Below are 21,711 nucleotides of genomic sequence, written 5' to 3' on the forward strand. Positions count from 1 at the left end.
ACAAAAGAGTTATGTCGACAATCTCCATAGGAATTTGGAGTTTGATATGGGTGATCACGTATTTTTGAAGTTAGATCCGTTAAAAGGAGTTATGAAGTTTGGTAGGAAGGGTAAACTTAGCCCTAGGTTTATCAACCTATTTGAGATTTTAGAGAAAGTGGGGCCGGTGGCCTACAGGCTAGCTTTGCCACCTACACTATCCAGGATGCACGACATATTTCACGTATCTATGTTAAGGAAATACGTCCCAGATCCTTCTCATATTATCAGTTATGGTGAGTTAGAGTTCAGTGATTCGTTAGTCTATGAGGAGGTACCAGTGCAGATTTTGGACAGAAAAGAACAGGAACTACGTAATAGGAAGATTCCTCTGGTAAAGGTTCTATGGAGGAATCACGCAGTAGAAGAGGCTTCTTGGGAACTCGAAGAACAGATCTGACAAAAATACCCACAACTGTTCTAGGAAGATCAGATGTAATTAAGAAATGTGAGTAATATGTAATGTTTTTTTTGTAGGTACATGTAATATTCTAGTAGTAAGAGGTATTTTAATTTTGGGGGAAATTTTTATTTTGTATATGTAATATCCCAGGACTTGAAATCTAACCACGGTATTCCTCCGCCATAAATGAGGGTGAGTAATAAAATAAGTAAACCATTTTACCTACTAAGGTATGGTAAATTACGTGAATAGTAAATTTCGAGGACGAAATTTTATAAGGAGGGGAGAATGTAATGACCCGAAGAATAATAGTATTTAAATAATGATTAAGAGGGTGGAAAATGGAGACAGTAACAAAAGGAGGAAGTCAACATTGCACTTTGGAAGGAATAACCGAGGGAAATCATCAGGGCCTCATCAACGAACACAGGGGATTCGTCGACGAGGATATAAAAGGACTTCGTCGATGAAGACAGGATTCGTTGACAAGGAGATACCGAGAGAGGTTTTGAGCAGTCTGAATTTCGTCGACAAGGAGTGAGTTTCGTTGACGAAATTATTAAAGGACTCGTCGACGAGATGACATGGCTCGTTGACGAATCCAGTCATATAAATATCAAAAACCTGGATTTAAACGTCAAAAATTAGCAAAATTTCACACACTCTCTCTCCATTCGGTTTCTCTCTCTTCTCTCTTCAATTTCGGGCTAGATTTTCGCCGGTTCGATGATCTGAAGCCACCATGACACTCCTGGGGAAGTTCTCTCTAAATCTGTCGGAGCGTATCATTGATGAAAGTAAGTTGGAAATCATCCCTGACTTTGGGGTATTGATTAGGAAATCCTACGGGTATGAGACCAGAGTTTATAGAGGCTTTTCTCAGTAGCCAGGTAAGGGAATAAATTAAAACAGTTATTTTCCATACAAATTATTATTATGTATGAGTTAATTTACTTTCCGAAAAGCATGTATTATACCTGTATATTACGAAGGAAATAGTACATTTGGGAAAAATAATGCGAATATGTTGAAATGAATATGTATGTATGAGATGTCAAAAACTATGATTTTAGAATACAATGTATGGTTTTATACAGCAAATGTGTGACATGATTATTATTTTACGTGGAAAAATATCATGTTATGACAATGATATGAATGAAATATGTTTTGAGAAATTATGAAAGAATACAGTATATTATGATGTTGAAAATACATGATAAATTGGTTATTTTCAGAATGATATACATATATGAAATGATTTTGGCGTGAGACCGTATTTATGTATGATTTCGGCCCGAGACCATATTTATGTATGATTTTGGCGCGATACCGTATTTATGAAACGATAGGCACGAGGCTATTTATGAAATGTTCGGCGTGAGGCCGTATTTATGAAATTATAAAAGATGTTATATTATCATGTATTAAATGTTATCAAAACTTGGATGTTAGTTTAGTTCAGTTCAGGAGCACGATACCGTAGCTTATAGATTAGATATCTATGATCAGATTTGTAACGACCTCAAAATTCTTATCATTTTTTTTAAATATATATATATATATATGTATAATAAAAATAATAAACATTCCTACACAGCGGAAACATAAATTATATAACCATTATACATAAACTGTACAATACCAGAATCCATAATTTACAAACCATACAAAAATGCCCTTCTAGTATCATCTATCCCAGAACATACATAATTTTGTCAAAAACTCACCCTATAACCAGGGTGATCTGGGCTACACTCTATCCACGAGCCCGATCTGCTCACCTAACTGGTTCACCTGAAAAATGTTAAGGTAATAGGGTGAGTCGACGCTCAGTAAGTGGAAATATGTTATCACTAGTGTGTAGCAACTAAGTTAAGGATACTTTTAAAAAATAATAACTGAACTGCAATGTAATAATTCATTTGTAAAACATATCTTTCTTTCACAATTTAAAACATATTGTACCATCTGTTTTTCTACTTTTCATACTGGTAATATCATACTATACCCAACATATGCTGTAAATCTGTATATATATATATATAACTGTGCTTTTATCCCTGGGACTTTGTACGTCATGATTTGACCCCTCATGACAGGGTTGTGCGGCCCATAGGCGGGACTCTATCTGATCGGCCCTCCAGATAGGTCATTATACTCTACACTACCTCAGTCCGGCCAAACTGCATCCTCTCCTAAGCTCGGGACTGACTACTACCTCGTCAAACCGGCCCCCTCAATCCAGTGTACTGGGGAGCTGCATACTCTCCAAGCACGGCTAACGGTACCCACATACTATCTGAGATATGTGGTTGCACTTTATCTGTATCTAGCAACGGTACCGTGCTCTGTAATCTGTATCTGTCTGTGTATCTTTCCTCAGGGATCTGATATTATATACATACATACATATATATTCTTTTACTATTTTCATCATGTTTCCAAAATTACCATAACTCTATCTTTCTGTAATGTAAATATTGTATCTCTGTGTACTGTATCTGTAGCATCTTGATGCTACCTCTGTATATCTATCTGTGTATTATATATATACACACACTATCTGTATGTTCTGTATGTTATGGTAATAGGAAAACATGACATGCTATAATACTGTATATATATACTGTTCTGAGTATCTGTGTACATGTATATGGATATATGTATATATCTGTTTCATGAAACCATTCATATAAAAAGCTATATAAGCATGTACATTTCTCTGTGAATATAAATTTATATCTATATACTCTGTGTAAACCCATATACTGGAAAAACTATGTAAATTGTATGTACTATCAATAACTGTGTATTCAATATAGTATGATACATCACAAAACTATATAAATTCTTTATCTCATGCAAATCTACTCAGGCCCACAATCTTAAACCTCATATTCTGATAAATTATATAATAAACTGTATGAATATATTTTTAACTAAATTCTCTAATAACTTTATAAAAATTCCTAGCATAGCATATTTCCCTTACCTTAACTTTGAAAAGCTCCTATAAAAATCTGGCTCTATACTCGCAGGATTCCTAACTCAACATCCTGAAAACATAATGTCCTAGAACAAAATATTAGTATTTATTAGTCTACATCATTTCCTATAACTGTTAGGAAGTCAAAAACTCAATAAAAGACCTTACCCTAAATTTGGGTTGAATTCCAATTTCATTTTCTCGACGATCCGCTCTGGCAAACTTGTAGAGAATTCCGCCAGGAGCGTCGTGGTAGCTTTAGATCGTTGATCCGGCGAGAAACGGGCCCAGAATCGAAGAGAGAAGGGAGAGGATTCGTAGAGAGAGAGAGAGAAGAGAGAGAGAGAGAGAGAGGCGCGGTAAATGGATAAAAATCCCGGTTTTCCTTCATTTATACTGCCATATTCGTTGACGAGACACGTCATCTTGTCGACGAGTCCTTCATTAATTTCGTCGACGAAGCCCTGTATTCGTCGACAAAATTCAGAGCAGCACATAACCGACTCTCGGTATTTTCTCCTCGACAAAGCCCTGTATTCGTCGATGAAATTTCTTAACCACTCGTCGACGAAGCCTTGTATTCATCGACGAGTCCTTGTAATTTCTTGAATTTATTTTTATTCTTCAAAATGCAATGTCGTCGACGAAGTCTACGACCTTCTTCTGTTTTTGTTTCTATTTTCCTCTCTCTTTAATTTTTGAATATCAATATTTTTTTGGTAGTTACAAGATTGGTGCTAACCACCCCAAGAGGGGATAGGAGATGAGTAATCGATGTGACTTTCAGTATAGCGTGGACGTCCACCTAGCAGTCCAGACCAGGGTGTGGCGGGCCCATCGTACTTATAGACATTTTTGACTCGCAGTAGTCGGCCAACCATTGTCGGATGTTGCTTTGGGACTGCACAACCCGTTATAGGGGGTAATACATGACATCAGCTAGCTATTCATCTTGGGTATATTTTTAGTATTATTAGTTATAACAGATGTTTTATATACGATATGATTCAATTAGCAAATATGAAAGTATGTGATTATTCAGTACAATATGTTAAATGTTTACAGAAATATGAAATGTACTGTATATGTATAATTGCGTTAAATGTTCATGTTGCCACATAACTGTATTTAGTTTATTTTCCCTTACTAAGAAGTGTTTCACCCCTGAACCTAATTAATTTTTCAGGAGACCCTGAGAGACCGACGGGTCGTGGCTGCCGTTGAGCTTATTAAATTACCCCACTAGGAGGGTAAAATTTTGTACTAAGATCAGGATTATTTTTGTTGTTTAATCTGAGGGTTATTTTGATATTTTGGAGGTGGTATTATGTTTTATGGTTGGATGATTGAGATTTTACACTTACTGCTGCTTAGGTTTCTGTTGTGATTGACAGGTATCCCCGCTACCCACGGGTTCAAGTTGACTTTTCTATTTATTATATTTTATTTTATATTAAGATTTTTGATATCGTTACATAATCACCCATTTTGACCCATTAATTAATCGGATTAAATGGTTCAATGAATTCGTGGGTGGGTGTCTGGGTGATCGCAGTGAGTCTCTATTAGCCTTGGGGATTCGAAGGCCTTTCAAAGCTCAAAGTGCAACAGCTCGCCGTCGCCGTTGAGGTCTAGGGCGGCGAACTGCTCGTCGACGCTCTTCGTGAACTCACCCTCCTCCTCCACAAACTGCCGCACAGTGGATCCGTCGATTATCACTACCCCCATCTCCTCTCCTCCCCAATTCACTTATTTGATCTCTACCCACAAAACCCATGCAGGTCCTCACCTAGACACCCAGTCATCCGAGCTACTGGCCTTCGTCCCTCCGAGTCTTCGATAGTTAAACTACTTGCCTGCTCGACCTTCAAAGTTCGACCTTCGACTTGCTGGATCTGCTTGCCTTCTCGCCTTTTCGACCTTCTACCTACTTGATTTACCCATTGCATTCTCTTCAAGCTAGGGTTCCTTGTTTTTTCCATTCTTCCATTTTAAGATTTATAAGGTAAATCTCACTATTTTCAATTGAATGCTTGTAGTTTATTTTGAAATTCTAGATTGATTCTAGGGTTTCAAACCTAGACTAATTAAATGACTCTGAGTGAATAATGGTCTTCTTGGGTTTCCGATTGATTTCAGCAACTAGACCAAACATCTCCCTCTCTCTGATCGTGGCACCGTAATGAATCCACTCGAAGGGATGATGAACTCAACACAATTTGTAATGAACTCAAATAAGTGGTAATGCCTGACTGAATAAATTACTTGCAAAAGAATGAAATTACAGGATGAACTAAATCTAATACTACAATGCTTATAATGGAAATTGAAATAAAGAAGAACAGATTGGCTGGTTCGAGAGAGCCATTCTCCAGAAACAGAAAACAAATTGATTCCAATTTTTCTCCCCCTGTATTCCACTGACCCCTAGCTTTATACATAACAAACTCTAACTAACTTATTCTGGAATACCCCCTGCGATCTACTATAGTTGGCCCCTTAACACGTAAGCAACAATGAGCCGTTAAGGGAACTCAGCCCAGCACCCAGCCCAGCTGCCACGTGATCCACGTCTCGGCCCACGACGACCCAAGCTGCGAAGCCGACCTGCGAATGGCCAACCTGCCCACACGCTCACTCTGTTCGGCCTCTTCTGACGACCCCAGCTCAGCACCATCTGTCCGAGCTCCCCTGTGATCAGCTGTTCCGTCCGAGCCGCTCAAGCCCTCTGTTCGAGCTCCCCTGTGACGGGTCGTCTTGTCCGAGCCCTTAACCAGCTCGACATCTCTTCTATCTGACAACCAGCTCGGACCCCTTCTATTTGCGTTCCCTGGTGTCGAGTTACCTTGTCCGAGCCCCTCGATCTGCTTGGATTCCCCTCTGGTTGGCGTCTCCGACCTTCCTCTGTCTCGGCTTGTAGCAGGCACTCAGGTATGTGTTTGAAATTCTTCATCTCTTTCCCACTCTCTCTCTCTCTCTCTCCGTCCCTGCATTTCGTTCTAGGGCTTGTGGAATTGATGCTCCCAAATACGTTTCAATGAGCAATCAATTTCATCAAACAAAGTGATTTTTCATTGAAATGGTGTTTGTCGACGCATATTGCATAGCAATAAATAAGAAGAGAATATCAGCTAGAGCCATTCGCTTGCAAAAAATGGAGACATTATTTTTCATGAATAGAAATATTCACAGGTTAAGACCATACCTTTGTTAGATGGTGATGAACTTACAAGCTGCTGGTGGAAACCCTGAGTTAGAAATTGAGCGAAATGCATAAACTGGTAATGTGAATGGCCTCTTCCCATTTTCTCCAACTCGCAGGCTTCTCCCATTTGAGAAATTAGACAAAGAGAGAGAACAGAGGAAGGAATAGCATGAGACCTCACCTCTCACCTCTCCATCTCCATTTGCAGTAAAACACAATAGCCCCAAAACCAAACCAGAATCTGCAATATAATAACAAAACCCAACACAGACCCAATGCCGTTAAAAGGACAAAATATGCAGAGGCATAGGCAGAGGATTACTCACTCTTTAATTTGATTGAAGTGGGTGGGTGCATGGAGAGAGTTTAATGGGCAACCACTTATGTCCCAATTTCAAAATCAGATTTTCATATTGATTCTCTGTTTCAAAGAGTGCAACTCTGTCTCTGAAACTGCTAATAATGCTATATTTTTGAACTTTTGAGCCCAGCTCTGGCAGCCCTCTTTGCCGTGTTTCAGTTTTCCCATTTTAAGTTCATTTTTCAGTTCTTTATTCAATCTTTTGTATACTAATTTAATTTAATGATTGTCTTGTTCAATCCTCTATGTACTAATTTATTCTATTTTATAATTTAATGATTGTTTGATGCCATAATAGGTCTTGGTGATGGTGTGTGTGGATTGATCAAATTAACCACACTTTTTTTAAGAGAGTTTGCAGGTTACTTCCATCTTTGTCTCTCTGTCTCTCCCTCTCTATTCTTTTTTTTTTTTTTTTGAGAACAGAATAAATTACTCCAAAAACAACATTTCATGTCTAAAGATAATAGAACTTTAGATCTTATGTTGCCTTCACAAAACCATTCTTTACTCTTGGAGGAGTATAGTGTTTTGCCATTGAAATGTATGTAACAGAGTCTCAATTGATAGCCATACCAAATGTACATGTTATTTTGTTCTACCCCTACACCTTTGGTTGAATTTATCCAATGTGGCAGTAGCTTTCTACTAAAGTTTGCAATAATCTTGAAGGTAATATATTTAATATGTTTATTCTAAGATTTCAAAAAGAAAAGATATTTGATTTGCTGGGTAGCTACATTATGGGATAATCTAGCTCTAGTATTATAGGCTGTGCTCCAATTTGCATTTTTTTGTCATTCTTCTTCTTCTTCTTATTTTATCTTGCCTAAAAACTTGTCATATGCTATTCTAATATGCTATCGTAATGCATTTATAACAATGAAGAAGAGACTTTTGATGATATTGACATTGAACAAAGCACAAGAAGTAGTTTAAAACGTGCTATTGATTGAAAATTATTAGGATGTTACATAAGTGGCTCTCAACTTAAGCTTTTACTAAGGTAGCATGTGGAAGCACAAATTTTGGGCCTTAGATTTGGATCTATGTGTTTGAAAATAACTCAATAAACAACAACAACAAAACCAAGCCTTAAGTCCCACTAAGTGGGGTCGGCTATATTAATTTTTTTCCGCCAATTTATGCAATCATGGACCCCTTTTTTTTGACAAATTCAGGGCTATTAAATCCTTAATCACTATCTCCTTCAAAGTTATTCTAGGTCTATCCGTATCCCTTCTACTACCCCCCCCCCCCCAAAAATAAAAACTAACTCACTCTTCCTCATTGGCACACTATGTGGCCTACATTGCAAGTGTTCATACCATATACGTTGTCCCTCCCTTATCTTACATAATAGATCCAAGTTATCGAAATCTGCAAGCTTTTTATTTCTTTATCATCAAGTTTAATTTTGTCTCCAATATTCCTCCTATCATTACTAAAATTATATTTCATATATTCTGTCTTATTTGTACTTATCCTAAAGCCTTTAGATTCCAAAGTTTTTCTCCATAATTTTAACTCAGTCTCTACTCCGCCCTTAGTTTCATCAATTAATATAATATCATTAGCAAACAACATACACCACGGGGCCTCATTTTGAATACTCTTAATCAGTTGGTCCATCACTAAAGCAAAAAGATAAGGGCTCAGAGGAGATCCTTGATGTACACCTATCATGATTGGAAATTCTCTAGTTTTTCCATCTATAGTCCTTACATTAGTCATTACTCCATTGCATATATCCTTGATGACATCAGTATACCTACTACGTATGTAACGACCTGCTATTTAAATGAGTTTTTTTTATATTTATACTATGATATTTAACATGCTCTGATACTATACTGGATTGAACCCAATCATTAACCTAAGCAGTAAGAAGCGGAAATCAAATAAACATATCCATATATAATTATATACAATACAATACCAGAGTGCTAACATGTTTCCCAAAATATACACATATCACTGTTTCCCCAATATCCTCAACCGGTGCGGGGTATACAAAAATATTCCGAAAATATACTCACTCTCTCTCTGACATGGCAGTACTGAAGCTCCTCTATCTGCGAGTCTGGTCTGCTCGCCTACCTGGATCACCTGAAAAATGATTAAATACTGGGATGAGCCAACGCTCAGTAAGACGAAATATATTATTACTAGTGTGTGGCAATTGAGCTATAATACTGAGAAAATCTATTACTATATAGTCATGTATCACTGAATCTGTAAAGCATAATACTAGAAATATAATCTTCATCTTTTGCCTGTTGCTTAACATTTCTGTACTTTAGGTTTCTATTCAAAATACTGCTAGTATATGTATATCTTTTCTGTTTCTGTAAAGCTGTATAAACATAATAATAATTGTAAATTTCACTGTGAATAACTGTGTGTCATGATTTAACCCCTCATGATAGGGTTGTGCGGCCCGTAGGCGGGGTTTACCTTGCCTGGCCAAACAAGAATAAATCACTATATTCCATAGTCTGATCAGTCCTCCTCAACCCATATCTGATGGGGAGCCTGTCTACTTGTGGGTTTTATGCGATTGACCTTTATACCACGTATTATTTGAATAGGTGGTTGCACTCTATAAACTGTATGTAGTTATGGTAGCGTGCTCTGTAAATTGTATGGTTTGACTGGGTCTGATACTATATAAATACATCACTATCTACACAACTATCTGTTTTACCATGTTTTTGTAATAACTGCATAAACCATGACGCTGTAGAAAACTGTATCTATATTAATTGTGTTTCTGTAATAAACTGTAAAACTATATGTCATGGTACTGTAAACTGTATCTATATCAATTGTATAATCATGGTATTCTATAATTGCTGTAAAATACATTCACTATCTATATATTTTGTAAAACACATATGAAAATACTGTAAAACATGTTTCTATACTATATCTATATTCTCAAGCCACACAATAATTTTAAAACATATTAATCACATTTGATAAACTGTATAAATCTCTGCTGTAAACAATACTTTGGTGGAACATTTATAATTTCATATTGAAAACATATTCATATAACCTAGTATAGCATATTTCCCTTACCTGTTTCCTGCTAAAAATTTCCTATTATAACGGGTCCAACACCCGCAGGGTTCTCCGCTCAACATCCTGAAAATCATAAATTTCAGAACAAAACATTAATATTTATTAGCCTACATCATTTCCTACAACTGCCAGGAAGCCAAAAACTGAATAAAAGACCTTACCCTGGATTTGGAATGAATTATAACTTCGTTTCACCAACGATCCGCTCCGACAGTCTTGCAGAGAACTTCGCCAGGAGCGTCGTGGTGGCTTCGGATTGTCAATCCGGCGACTGGCGGGGCCGAAATCGAAGAGAGAAGGGAGAGAGTCCGTAGGAGAGAGAGAAGCCTGAAAATGTAATAAAAATTTGATTTTTCACTATTTATAGGGTCAGATTCGTCGACGAGACACGTCACCTCGTCGACGAGTCATTCAGTAAATTCGTTGACGAACCCTACCCTTTGTCGACGAAATTCAGAGTAGCCCAAATCCGTCTCTTGGTATTTTCTTGTCGACGAAACGAGACCTCGTCGACTAGATCCTGAAGACATTCGTCGACGAAGTCTACTGCCTCCTTCTTTTACTGATTCCATTTCTCTCTCTTTTCATTATTTAAATACCATTATTTTCTGGGTCGTTACAACGTACACCCTTTTTTTTCCAAAACCCACCATAAAACTTCCCTTGGTATCTTATCATATGTTTTCTATAGGTCATTAAATACCATATGCAAGTCTCTCTTCTTTTCCCTTAACTTTTCCATTAATATTTTTAAAGATATATAAATTATATGGTAGATCTCCCAGGCATAAAACCAAATTGATTTTTAGAAACCTTCGTTTTTGACCTTAATCTTTGTTCAACTACCATTTCCCGTAATTCATCGTATGACTCATAAGTTTAATTCCACAATAGTTATTACAATTTTGAATATCTCCTTTATTTTTGTATATAGGTATTAAAGTGTTTTTCCTCCATTCATTTAAAATTTTCTTAGTTTTTATAATTATATTAAATAAATTAGTTAACCATATAATTCCATTATCACCTAAGCATTTCCAAACTTCAATTGGGATGTTATCCGATCCTATAGCTTTCCCATTTTTCATCTTTTTTAGTGCAAACTTAATTTTGTAACTCTAATTTTGCGAATATATCTCATATTTTTAGTCTTTTTCTTATTTGTCAAATCTAAGTTTAAGTCTTCTACTTAATTTTCATTAAACAACTTGCTAAAGTAACTTCACCATCTTTCTTTAATGTCTTCGTCCTTAACCAGGATAATATCATCCTCACTTTTTTTACATTTTACATTTTTAAGTCCTTATTTTTCCTTTTTCTAGCTTTAGCAAGTTTAAATATATATGATCTATCATACAAACTATTAAATGATCTATATTTAGCTTCACTAATGACCTTTTTTGCATTTTTTCTTGCCTCCTTATACTTTTCAAAGTTATCTATATTTCTACATTTTTGCCACGTTTTATACCAAATTATTTTTGTCATTACGACTTTTTGGACATCTTTATTTCATCACCAACTTTCTTTGCTATTCGAGAATCTTGCCCTTGATTCACCTCAAATCTCTTTTGCTATCTTTTTAAAAGAGCTAGCTAATTTACTCCAAAGAGTATTTGTATCTATCCCATCCTCTATAGTCCAATCCCCATCTTTGATCATTTTATCTTTAAATTTTATTATATTTTTTCCCTTTAGGTTCCACCACCTAGTTCTCTCACACTAGTTTATTTTATTCCTCTTCTTCCATTTTTTAATACATATATCTAACACTAAGACCTTATGTTGTGTGGTTAGACTTTCACCTGAAATAACTTTACAATCCTTGCATGATTATTGATCTACTACCCTAGTTAAAAAATATATATATTTGACTTCTATTTTATCTACTTTTAAAGGTTATTAAGTGTTCTTCTCTCTTCTTAAAGCAAGTATTCATTATACTAAAATCATATGACATAGTGAAGTCTAAGATCATCTTCTCAGGCTCATTTTTGTTTCCATATCCATATTCTCTATGTATCCTCTCATAACTTTTATTATCCCTTCCAACGTTTCCATTCATATCTCATCTTATAAATATTTTCTCAGTCCTTGGTATGCTTTGTATAATACTATCCATATCTTTCTAAAATTGTTTCTTAAGATTTTTGCTAAGCTGACTCGAGGAACATAAACACTAATGATATTTATTATCTTTTGGCCTAATACCATCTTGATTTTTATAATTCTATTTCCTACTCTTTTTACATCAACAACACTATCTTTTAATCTATTGGCTATAATAATTCATACTTCATTCTTATGTTTTTTTTTTCTAGTGTACGAAAGTTTAAATCCTGATTTATCAATTTCTCTAACTTTCTCTCCCACCCACTTAGTTTCTTGAAGGCAAATTATATTAATTCTTCTTCTAATCATTGTGTCCACAATTTCCATGCTTTTACCTGTAAGTGTCCCTATATTCCATGTTGCTAATCTAATTCTAGTTTTCTTAACCAACTTCTTTGCCTGCCCATGTCCAGAATGATGTGGAAACCCTTGCATATTTGACACCGTACCTAGGCGCCGACACGGCATGTCGCTTCGGGGCGATGACATGGCCCACCTTCCCCCACTTTTCGCTATACCCGAGTGGTACAAGTGCAATGCGTCGCTCATAGGGGACGCCCCAACAAATATTCGGTAAGGATTCATATCATAGTGATATGACAAATTTTACGCTGGCTGTCAGCTACCTAATGCAACACTCCTCCTTTACCTAGGCTTGGGACCGTTTGTCTGTGAAAAAAAATTAGGACATTAAGTGCATCACAGGTGGAGTTAAAATAACTCAATAAAATTTTATATTATATTTTATTCGATTTTATAAATATTTAAATTCAAATCTCAAAATTTATTCCCCCAAACAAAGTTCTTCTTTGATCATAGAATTTATTTGTTGCATTCATAGTCTCATATTATATGACTATGTAATGTGATCTTGAGTTATGTGGATGCAATAAAATTGAAAATTTTGTTGTTTCTAACTTAATAGTCTAATCAATTGATGTAGTGTAGGTCATCCTACATGTATAATTCATCGTTGTCCTAATTAATTAAACCTATATAAGTTATTAGTTATTGGGCCTATAATATTAATGACCCTGAAGATGTTAGCTAGGTTTATTAAATTAGTAATAGTAGGATTGTTGCTTCGTGTGACGAATCAAACAATACCACCACTATTATGATGAGGAATAAATGTTTAAATTCATGTTAAATGTAATAATACAAAAACTTCTTTTATTTGTAAAGGACGAGCCCTCCACAAAGGATTTGCAATCCACCTCAACGATTTCATATTAATATTTGAAAGCGTAAGAAGTAAGACCTAGACTTGGCAAAATGGATAAAAATCCATTAATCCGAACCGTATCCGATCCGTTTTAACCGACTCATAATCATCCGTTTGCTAAATGAGTTGAATATGAGTTTTCATTTTCATATCCGCCCCCTTAGTGGGTCGTGTCGGGTTTATCCAGCGGATATCCGCCAACCCGCTTATTAAATATAAACCCAAACCCATAAAAGCCTGCTGCCCAGCTCGCTATAGACAGCCCACTGCTCCCAAAGCCCAAAGGCCCAAGTGCCCACACGCGGCACGCCCTACCCCTCTCGAGTCTCGGCCCCTGAGCCCCTCCCACTCCCAGAGTCCCACTCCCAGTCCCAGTCCCCAGCCCAGGCCAGCCCTAATGCTAGATTGCCAACCCCATTCGATTTCGGCCATTCCCATTCCCATTCGAAAAGAGCCCTAGCCGGCTAGCCCTCCCTCATCGTCTTCATTTGAGCCTCAGCTTGAGCCAACAGAGACTCAGAGAAGGAGAAGAGAACCAGTCGGTGGCCGCACGAGAGACAACAGAGTGAGAGACCCTTCTTCTTTGACAGTTCGACCCTTCGAAGCCCTCTGCCCTCCGAGTGTCCGACGACTTTGGCCCTTCTTCTTTAACGCTTCGAACCAGCAGCACCTTTTTTCAGAACCGGCGGGTCACGGGTGTTCTTCATCTCCTCTATTCAAGGGGGCTTGAGATCTCAGAAGGTATTTCCGACTCCGAGCTCCACTCTTTATGCCTTTCACCATTTTGTTTGTGTCTTCACATGCCGAAAACACTGATAGTCTGATATATATATAACCAATCCACAAACCAGTTCAGTCCCTCCCATCAGTTTGGTTCTGAAACTAGTTTGGCTTAGTTCAGTTAAAAATCTTGCCACCGAAAAAATTTGGTTCGGCTTTTGGTTATAAATTTCGTAGGATGCAATATTGTTGTTTGACTGACCTGAAAATCATATTTGCTTGCATAGGAATCCTTTGCTAGAATTAGTCTTCCAGGAAAACCCTCATGGAGGAAAAATACCAAATCAGATTGACTACGTGTTTGATTAGTTAAAAAAATCAAATGATCGGTGGTGGCGTTGCCAAACTATTCAATATCAGTAAGTGAAAGATATTTGTGAGGTATTTGGGTGATGAGAAATCAAATGATCGGTGATGTTGTTTTGATCGATGAAAATAGGGGCAGGTAAAATTTAAGCTAGAACTTTGGAGAACAACCTTAGAAATCGAGAGGTTTTAGGATAAGTAGAAAAAAAAACAGAACATATGAAATGTAATTTCTGAGGAATATTGAAGATAAAGATTAATCTTGATAATCAAGGAATCAACGAAACTAGTCTTCAATATCTGGGATCAATTATGCAAGCAAAAGGAGAAATTAGAGAGGATGTAGTACATAGAGTTAAAGTGGGTTAGCTAAAATGGAGGTGTGCTTTGAGCGTGCTGTGATCATAGGATGCTGTTAAAATTGAAAGGAAAATTGAATGTTGGGCAACTAAGAAACAACATATTTCAAAAAGTAAAAGTTGCCGAAATTCTTATGCTAATATGGATGAGTGGTTAAACATTAAAGGATAAGTTAAGGGGAATGAACGTAGTCGCGATGAGTTAGGAATAGCACTAGTAGAAGATAAGATAAAGGTGGAGCGGCTTAGATGGTTTGGACATTTAAAATGAAGGCCAAGTAATGCACCATTGAGGAGGAGCTAGCTAGTTATTGTTAATAGTACTAGAAGTGGTAGGGGTAGATCTAAAATAACTTGAAATGAAGTTATGAGGAAGGATTTAAGAGCTCTTAAGTTAGTTGAGGAAACTGCCCTTGACCATGTGAATTGGTGGAAAAGAATTCATATAGCTGACCTCACTTGGTGGGACTCGAGGCTTCTTTTTCTTCTTCTTGTTAGTTCAAGCAATAGGTGTAGCATAGATTTGGTAGCTCCCATGATTTCTAAGGAGCATAATGGGCATGTTTAGCTTGCATCTTCAGTTGATATTTCTGTCATGGTGTTTCCTCGATGTCATCATGCCAATGCCGTACCTTTGGCTTCAAGACGTTGGGAGGGGACACTGCACCTACACAGAATCTGTAAACCCTATGGATATGGATGCCTTAAACCACCTGTTATCCTTTTTTGGTGGAAGTATAACCTTGCCCTTAAAACTTGATTCTAAGTAACCCTATACAATTGAAGTTGTAGCATCAATACCATTATAGACAAGAGTGTACAATTCTCGATTTAAATTTCACGATCTAATTTGGTTCACTAGCCTAATGGTTTAACTTTGGTAATTGAATCAAAGTAAACTAGAATTGATTACATACTGCATGTTTCTATATTCATCAACTTCTATCCCTCTTTTTAAGTTTTTGAAAATTTAAGGTTCGTAAACATGTTCCTAAAAGTTCGGAAGTATGACAAAGTCTCATTTGTTTGATTATCCTCAAGATTTGCTTTATTTGGATGTGGAAAATTTTAGGGTGTGGACATATTTTGAAGTTTTGATACTTCAGGGCAAATTATATTTTAACTTATGTTTCTAAGAAGTGCATACTTTCATTATTTCATATGTTCATAAATGTGTGTGTATATATTAGGACACCTGATCATTGAAAATTCATCAATATATTTCATCTTTATTATATTTTTTATATATTGTAAATGCATATTCCTACCGACAAATTTTTAGAATCTGTGTGGGATCCTGCTGTTGAAAATGATTGTTATTTTAGTTCACAATTTAAATCTCGTTTTGAAAACTATCCTTGAAGGGGGAGCCTTGGTGCAATGATAAGAGTTGTTGTAATGTGACCTAGAGGTCACATGTTCGAGGCATGGAAACAGCCTCTCCCATAAATGCAAGGTAAGAATGCATACTATAGATCCATTGTGGTCTACCTCTTCCTTGAACCCCGCATATGTAGGAGCTTCCCCCCCTCCTTTTTTTGGTTCCGTAAGCACATATCACAGACCCCATTTCTGACTTTTAGAATTGTGCTTGAATCCTATTATCAAATAACACTACCCTCTCTCTCCTCTCTTCTCCTTCACACAACACAACCCTCTGCCACCATGCAGCAAGGTTGCTGCTCCTCAATCTGACGCCACCCTCAACTTCAGCCACCGATAAGGTTCTTCTTCTTCATCTTTTCTCCCCCTTTCTTTTTCCTTTATTTTTCTTGGCTTTGCTTTTATTTTTCTTGGAAATATAAGTTGGGGCTAAATTTTTTAAAAGGAGAATTCCATTTTCATTTGTATATATGGGTTTTCCATCTGATTTTGCTTCTCTGCATAATCTGTCGAGCTGTTTTTTTTTTCATATCATGATTTTGGCTTGGTGGATACCACCACAATTTTGTATGTGCGTATGTGTGTGATGTGGGTTGATGAGCACAGACTTGTACCAGGACTGGGGGAAGAGATGGAGGATAGAATGAGCACTGGATGTGTTTATGGTTAGGTAGCGAGGTTTCAATGTGGGATCGTGTTAATGCTAATGTATGAGATGGTACTTAATGGTACTAGTGCAATTTAAATTCCGGGATGTACTTTCTTTTTTATTCCATTCATTTCTAATATGCTGGTTGTTTTGAGAGCAAAAAGCATGGACAGTACGAATGTTTTCTCCTAGTCCAATTTAATTTTTGAAGTCTTGCCCATCGATGGATCTGTCCAATCCTTCTGGAAACCTCAAATTCAACCCAGCGAGTTCAAACACCCAAGGATAAAATCCTTTTTCTCTTTAAATCATTTATGTCCATGGGATTATTGCTACATCAATTTAAGTAGTTGGGCAAGAATTATGTTGATTTAAGTTTGTATAATGTTGAATAATTTTCTAGTAAGATGAAAAAGTGTATAGAGAGAAGTTGTGAACTGACTAGAGACATCTTATCCTTGTCACAACTTTGTATGAGTTGTTTTTTAGGCCATTTGAAATTACATTTTCAGCTGAAAATCCACTTTTAGATGGTATTGGCCTCCTACATGTGCCAACCTCTTTTGGTTGTGAAACTCCATGAGGTGTTTCCTAATGTTTATCGCCGTAATGAGTAATTTCCATTAAAAGAAAAAGTTGGAATTTGTTGCCTACATTTTTTTCTAACATAAAAAGAAGCAAGTTGGCAACAATTATTGATTCTATATGCATCATCTGTTACTGCCATCATCTTGAATATTATAAGCATTGTAGAGCTTACCCAATCGGACCTTCTACTCTTTATGCTGATTTTGTTGGGAGTAGAAGTTAGGAAATAAAGAATGTTGACTCCAACTCCAGTTTAGTTTTGAACTTTTTTCCTCTGATGGATCTATCCAATGCTTTGGCAAGCCTTATTACTAGTGAGAGAAGGCTCCTGAAATGCCCTAGTATCTAGCACCAGAAAATATTTGAAAATGAGCAACTCAATTTATCACAGAAGTTAACATTTGCTGGATATGGTTCTCTGTCGCGTTTCTTTCCCTATGCGTACTGGTATATCTATTCAAGTAGTCGGGACAGACTTCTTTGGAATTGAGCTTGTAAATATACAAATAATTGCTTTCTTCTTTTTGTGTATGTTTTTGCAGAGACCCTTTTGAATCAAATTAAATGGCAGGCAAAGCCGTGAAATCTGCGGCAAAAACAGTTGGGGAGTACCAGTACCCGTGGCGGGAGAAATTGACAAAATACAAAGATGAGTTATCAAAGGGTGTCTGGGGTTACTGGGAGCTAGGGGCATGGAAGCAACTCGGCATTAGTGCTCGGCGTCGTGCTAGACTTCGCAAGGAAGTTCTCCTTGCTGGGGAAGATTGGCCATATGACCCAGAGAAGAAGGAAATGAGAACCAAGAGGAAAGGGCATAAGTGTGACAGGATAGCTGCGGAAAAAAGGGCCAACACTGCCAAATTGATGGAGAAAATGCCAGAGATGCTGCTGGCCTACAAGAAGCGTAGGTGGGAGAAGAAGATGAAGCAAGAAGACAGTGCAAAAAAATAGGTTTCCCTGCAGATAGATTATGTCATTATCATTTTTGCTCTTTTTCTCTTCGCTTGTGGAATGTTCCTTAGTGATGGAAAACCTTTTTTTTTAAATGTTAACGAGCTTGCAGATATTGTATGGGCATATATTTTTATGTTGGTTTTGGAGCTGTTCCTTAAATTTTCCATGAGATAATGTTCTTCTCTCCTCCCTCTCTTCTTAACTGCACCTCTCTCCCATAACAGCTAGGGCGAGCTCTAGGCCAAGCTGTCAAAATTGGATGCATTGGGTTCAGTTCTTAGAAATCAAGTATGGGGTATTTGCTCTAGTAGGTGTCTCGAAAGTAGCCTATCAATTTATGGTCTGATTTTTCCATTATTTATTTGTGTAAGAGCATGAAGTTATGTGTGCATTAGTATTTCTGCAATTCAAAAGTGCATGTGTAAGGAAAAGGGTTTGGCACTTATCCCTAGCTCTACGATATAATTCATAGAAATTTAGATTATTTGTAGGGTACATTTTGAAATTTGGAAAACACAAAGAAGCAGCAATATACCCTTAACTATATTTGAATAATTTTTTCTCTCTTTTCTATTACAAAATATTTGGTTCAAACGGGTTCCGGGTTCCAAGTTTTATGATTGGATTTGATTCTGAAACCCGATTGTATCGAAGTAATTGGGCAAAAGAAAAAAAAAATCGAGCTATTTTGTTTGGGCAGGAATACAAGATGTGAGAGGCTATAGTAGACCCTCAAAATTCCATAATGTCTGTTTTATTAGTAACCAAGAAAGTCAAGAATAGGTTGTAATAAGTGAAGATTTTGGAATTGTTTATTAGAATTAGGGCAGTAGGGGCAGCGACCTTGGTGAGTAGGAGCATAGTGAAGATCTTAGTGAAAATCTTTACATGCAATGGAACCTGGAAACACACAGATCTCACTGGCTCTGTTTGCATATACTTCTTTTCAGGATTGAATTATTGTCGGACCTTCTTTATTCATTTTTGTTTTTAGGAATCAAAGTTAGAGGCCTCAAGGACAAAGACAGAGAAGTATCAAGAAAAAGAAAATGCTTGCATGAAAAGAAGCCAAGCTTTGTGGACCAAAAATGATGTTTTAACCTAGACTCACAGCCCAATGTCCTTGGTAACCCAATTTCAAATTCAAAGCTAGAAAACGAAGATAACGGGTATGAGATGAAAAATGAATTATACCCGGTCAAGTAATTTAGTGTCTTTAGGTCCTACATGAACTTTGAAAAAAGTTAATGACCTTTTTTCTTCTTCTTCTTTTTTACAAGTTAGTGGATATGATTTTTGTGTTGTTCAAAAAGATTTGAAATAATAGTCTATGCGGGTTTTGTGATCAAGGACGAATTTAGGATTATAACTAAGAATTATGTTTTTCCACCTTGAATTCGTGAGTGTAAGATAAGAAGGCAAGGTAGGCTTTGGTCTCCTACTTTTTTCCATCGTCTCTAAAAATTTAAATATATTTCTTATCTCAAATTCACACATCTGAGATTTGGGGTCATAAATAAATTAAATTTTCTTGATAAATATATAGAAATTATTAATTTGTAAAATAATTTTATAGTATTTTCAATATGTATATGTATCACAAAAGAAAATTTTTAGATATTATTGCCCTCATCTTGTTTTGGTATATTATTTTTATTTCCCTCATTAATTCTTTCTTTCTTTCTCTCTCTGTTAATAATTAATTTGTCTAGCCTAATTGCAAAAGTCAAATAAGAACTTGAACATACAGCAAATCAATATATATATATATATATATATATATATATTATTTCAATTTATCTCATTTGCATTCATAACAATTAGCTTGAATGCTATATTATAATTTTCTTTCTATTTATCGTGTCTTTGGTATTAGCCCCTCTAAATCTCATTTCATCCCGACATTCGTTTCAAATATTATAACTTAATCGATAATTTGCGTCAAATATGCTCATTTTTTTTTTTTATAAATTAATATATAATAAATTTTATTTTGCATTCTAATTTTATCGGTGCTATGGTTTTATTAAATATATTATTTTCATTTATGGGCTTTTTTTAAAAAAAAAATGTAGCAATTTTTATATTTGGCATGGGAAAAATCCTTCCATTATGGATATCCATAAACTTTTTACTAAAGTTGGAGCATCCCCCAAAGAAACCAGGCAGCACTTTTTACTGCTCTAGGGTTTATATTTTATTCTTTTAATAGAGGGGTAATTTTTGGTTTGACTTTTTTTGAAGAAGAGAGAAATTCTTGATCAAAATTCAAGCTTGGAAATCCTTGCCTGTCCAAATTCAATGACCAGTTTGAATTGAGGAAGAGCAACATGGAGAAATTAACCCTACATGTTTGAATAACTTTATCTTAATAAACAGTCAATGTATAGTAAATTTTATTATAAATAAAAGACACACAATAATTATTGAAATTATTATATTACTATAAATTAAAAATATTATTCCATTGTCAACTGTACCTTATTTTTATTTTATTTTTTAAAAAAAAGAGAAATAAATGCACTTCAAAAATAGATTACATCAACTTTGCCCGTTACTTTCGTAGGTAAGGTGAAATGTAAAAAGCTATTGATAAAGTTCATTTAATTCCTTTATTTTCTTTATTTAGTTTCCAAAAATGACTACGGCACAAATCATGTATTTTTAGGGTCCGTTTGATTAAAGAATTTTGATGGGAAAAAGAAAGGAAAATAGATAGAAAATTTATTTTTTATTATATTTTCTTTCTATGCCAAATAATACTAAAAAATAAAAATGTATTTGATATAATCAAAAAATTTAAAAATAAAATATTAATATATGGAAAATTCGTTTAATTTTAATTTTTTTTTTCTTAAAAAAAATGTAAGTTGGGGATTCTTATCGACCAAACTTTATTTTATAATGAAAAGGGAGAAAATTGTGTAGGGGATCTCTTCTTCTACATGTCGTTGTGCTTGTGACACTTAAAATAGAAATATTATATATAACCATGTATGATAACCAACAATAATCAAATACTAACTATGCAATATTTTAGTTAGGGTAAATTATACAGCATTTAGTAAGAATTATGTCTTGTTTCTATTTTTTTGGAGGGGTTATGAAACTCTTTTTTTTCTTTTTTTTCTTTTTTGGCTAAGAGCTCACCTAGCCCGAGGTTTTGAAAATTACAAAAATCTCCTCAAGGTTTCAAGAATTGCACAAACATCCCTTGATAATTATTTTTTAAAATAGTTATTACCCCTTGAAAGGATTTTTGATTTTTTTT

At 35.7% G+C, this 21,711-nt stretch overlaps 1 protein-coding gene across 2 annotated transcripts; it reads left to right on the forward strand.

The window, feature by feature from the left end:
* The first annotated feature begins 4,937 nt into the window (after window positions 1–4,937).
* Window positions 4,938–18,606, forward strand: LOC131146195 (uncharacterized). Of its 2 annotated transcripts, XM_058095596.1 has the most exons (4): window positions 4,942–5,436; window positions 5,571–6,362; window positions 7,296–7,358; window positions 18,029–18,606. In XM_058095596.1, exon 4 carries the CDS (start codon window positions 18,051–18,053, stop codon window positions 18,435–18,437), a length of 387 nt encoding a protein of 128 aa, XP_057951579.1. In that variant the 5' UTR covers window positions 4,942–5,436; window positions 5,571–6,362; window positions 7,296–7,358; window positions 18,029–18,050; the 3' UTR covers window positions 18,438–18,606. The 2 variants fall into 2 exon arrangements, 1 of the variants encoding a protein (XP_057951579.1); XR_009134272.1 differs by lacking the exon at window positions 7,296–7,358 and having other exon boundaries at window positions 4,938–5,436; window positions 5,923–6,362.
* Window positions 18,607–21,711: the final 3,105 nt, after the last annotated feature.

This window comes from Malania oleifera, chromosome 13 (assembly GCF_029873635.1).
Source record: "Malania oleifera isolate guangnan ecotype guangnan chromosome 13, ASM2987363v1, whole genome shotgun sequence".
NCBI classification, from domain to species: Eukaryota; Viridiplantae; Streptophyta; class Magnoliopsida; order Santalales; family Ximeniaceae; genus Malania; species Malania oleifera.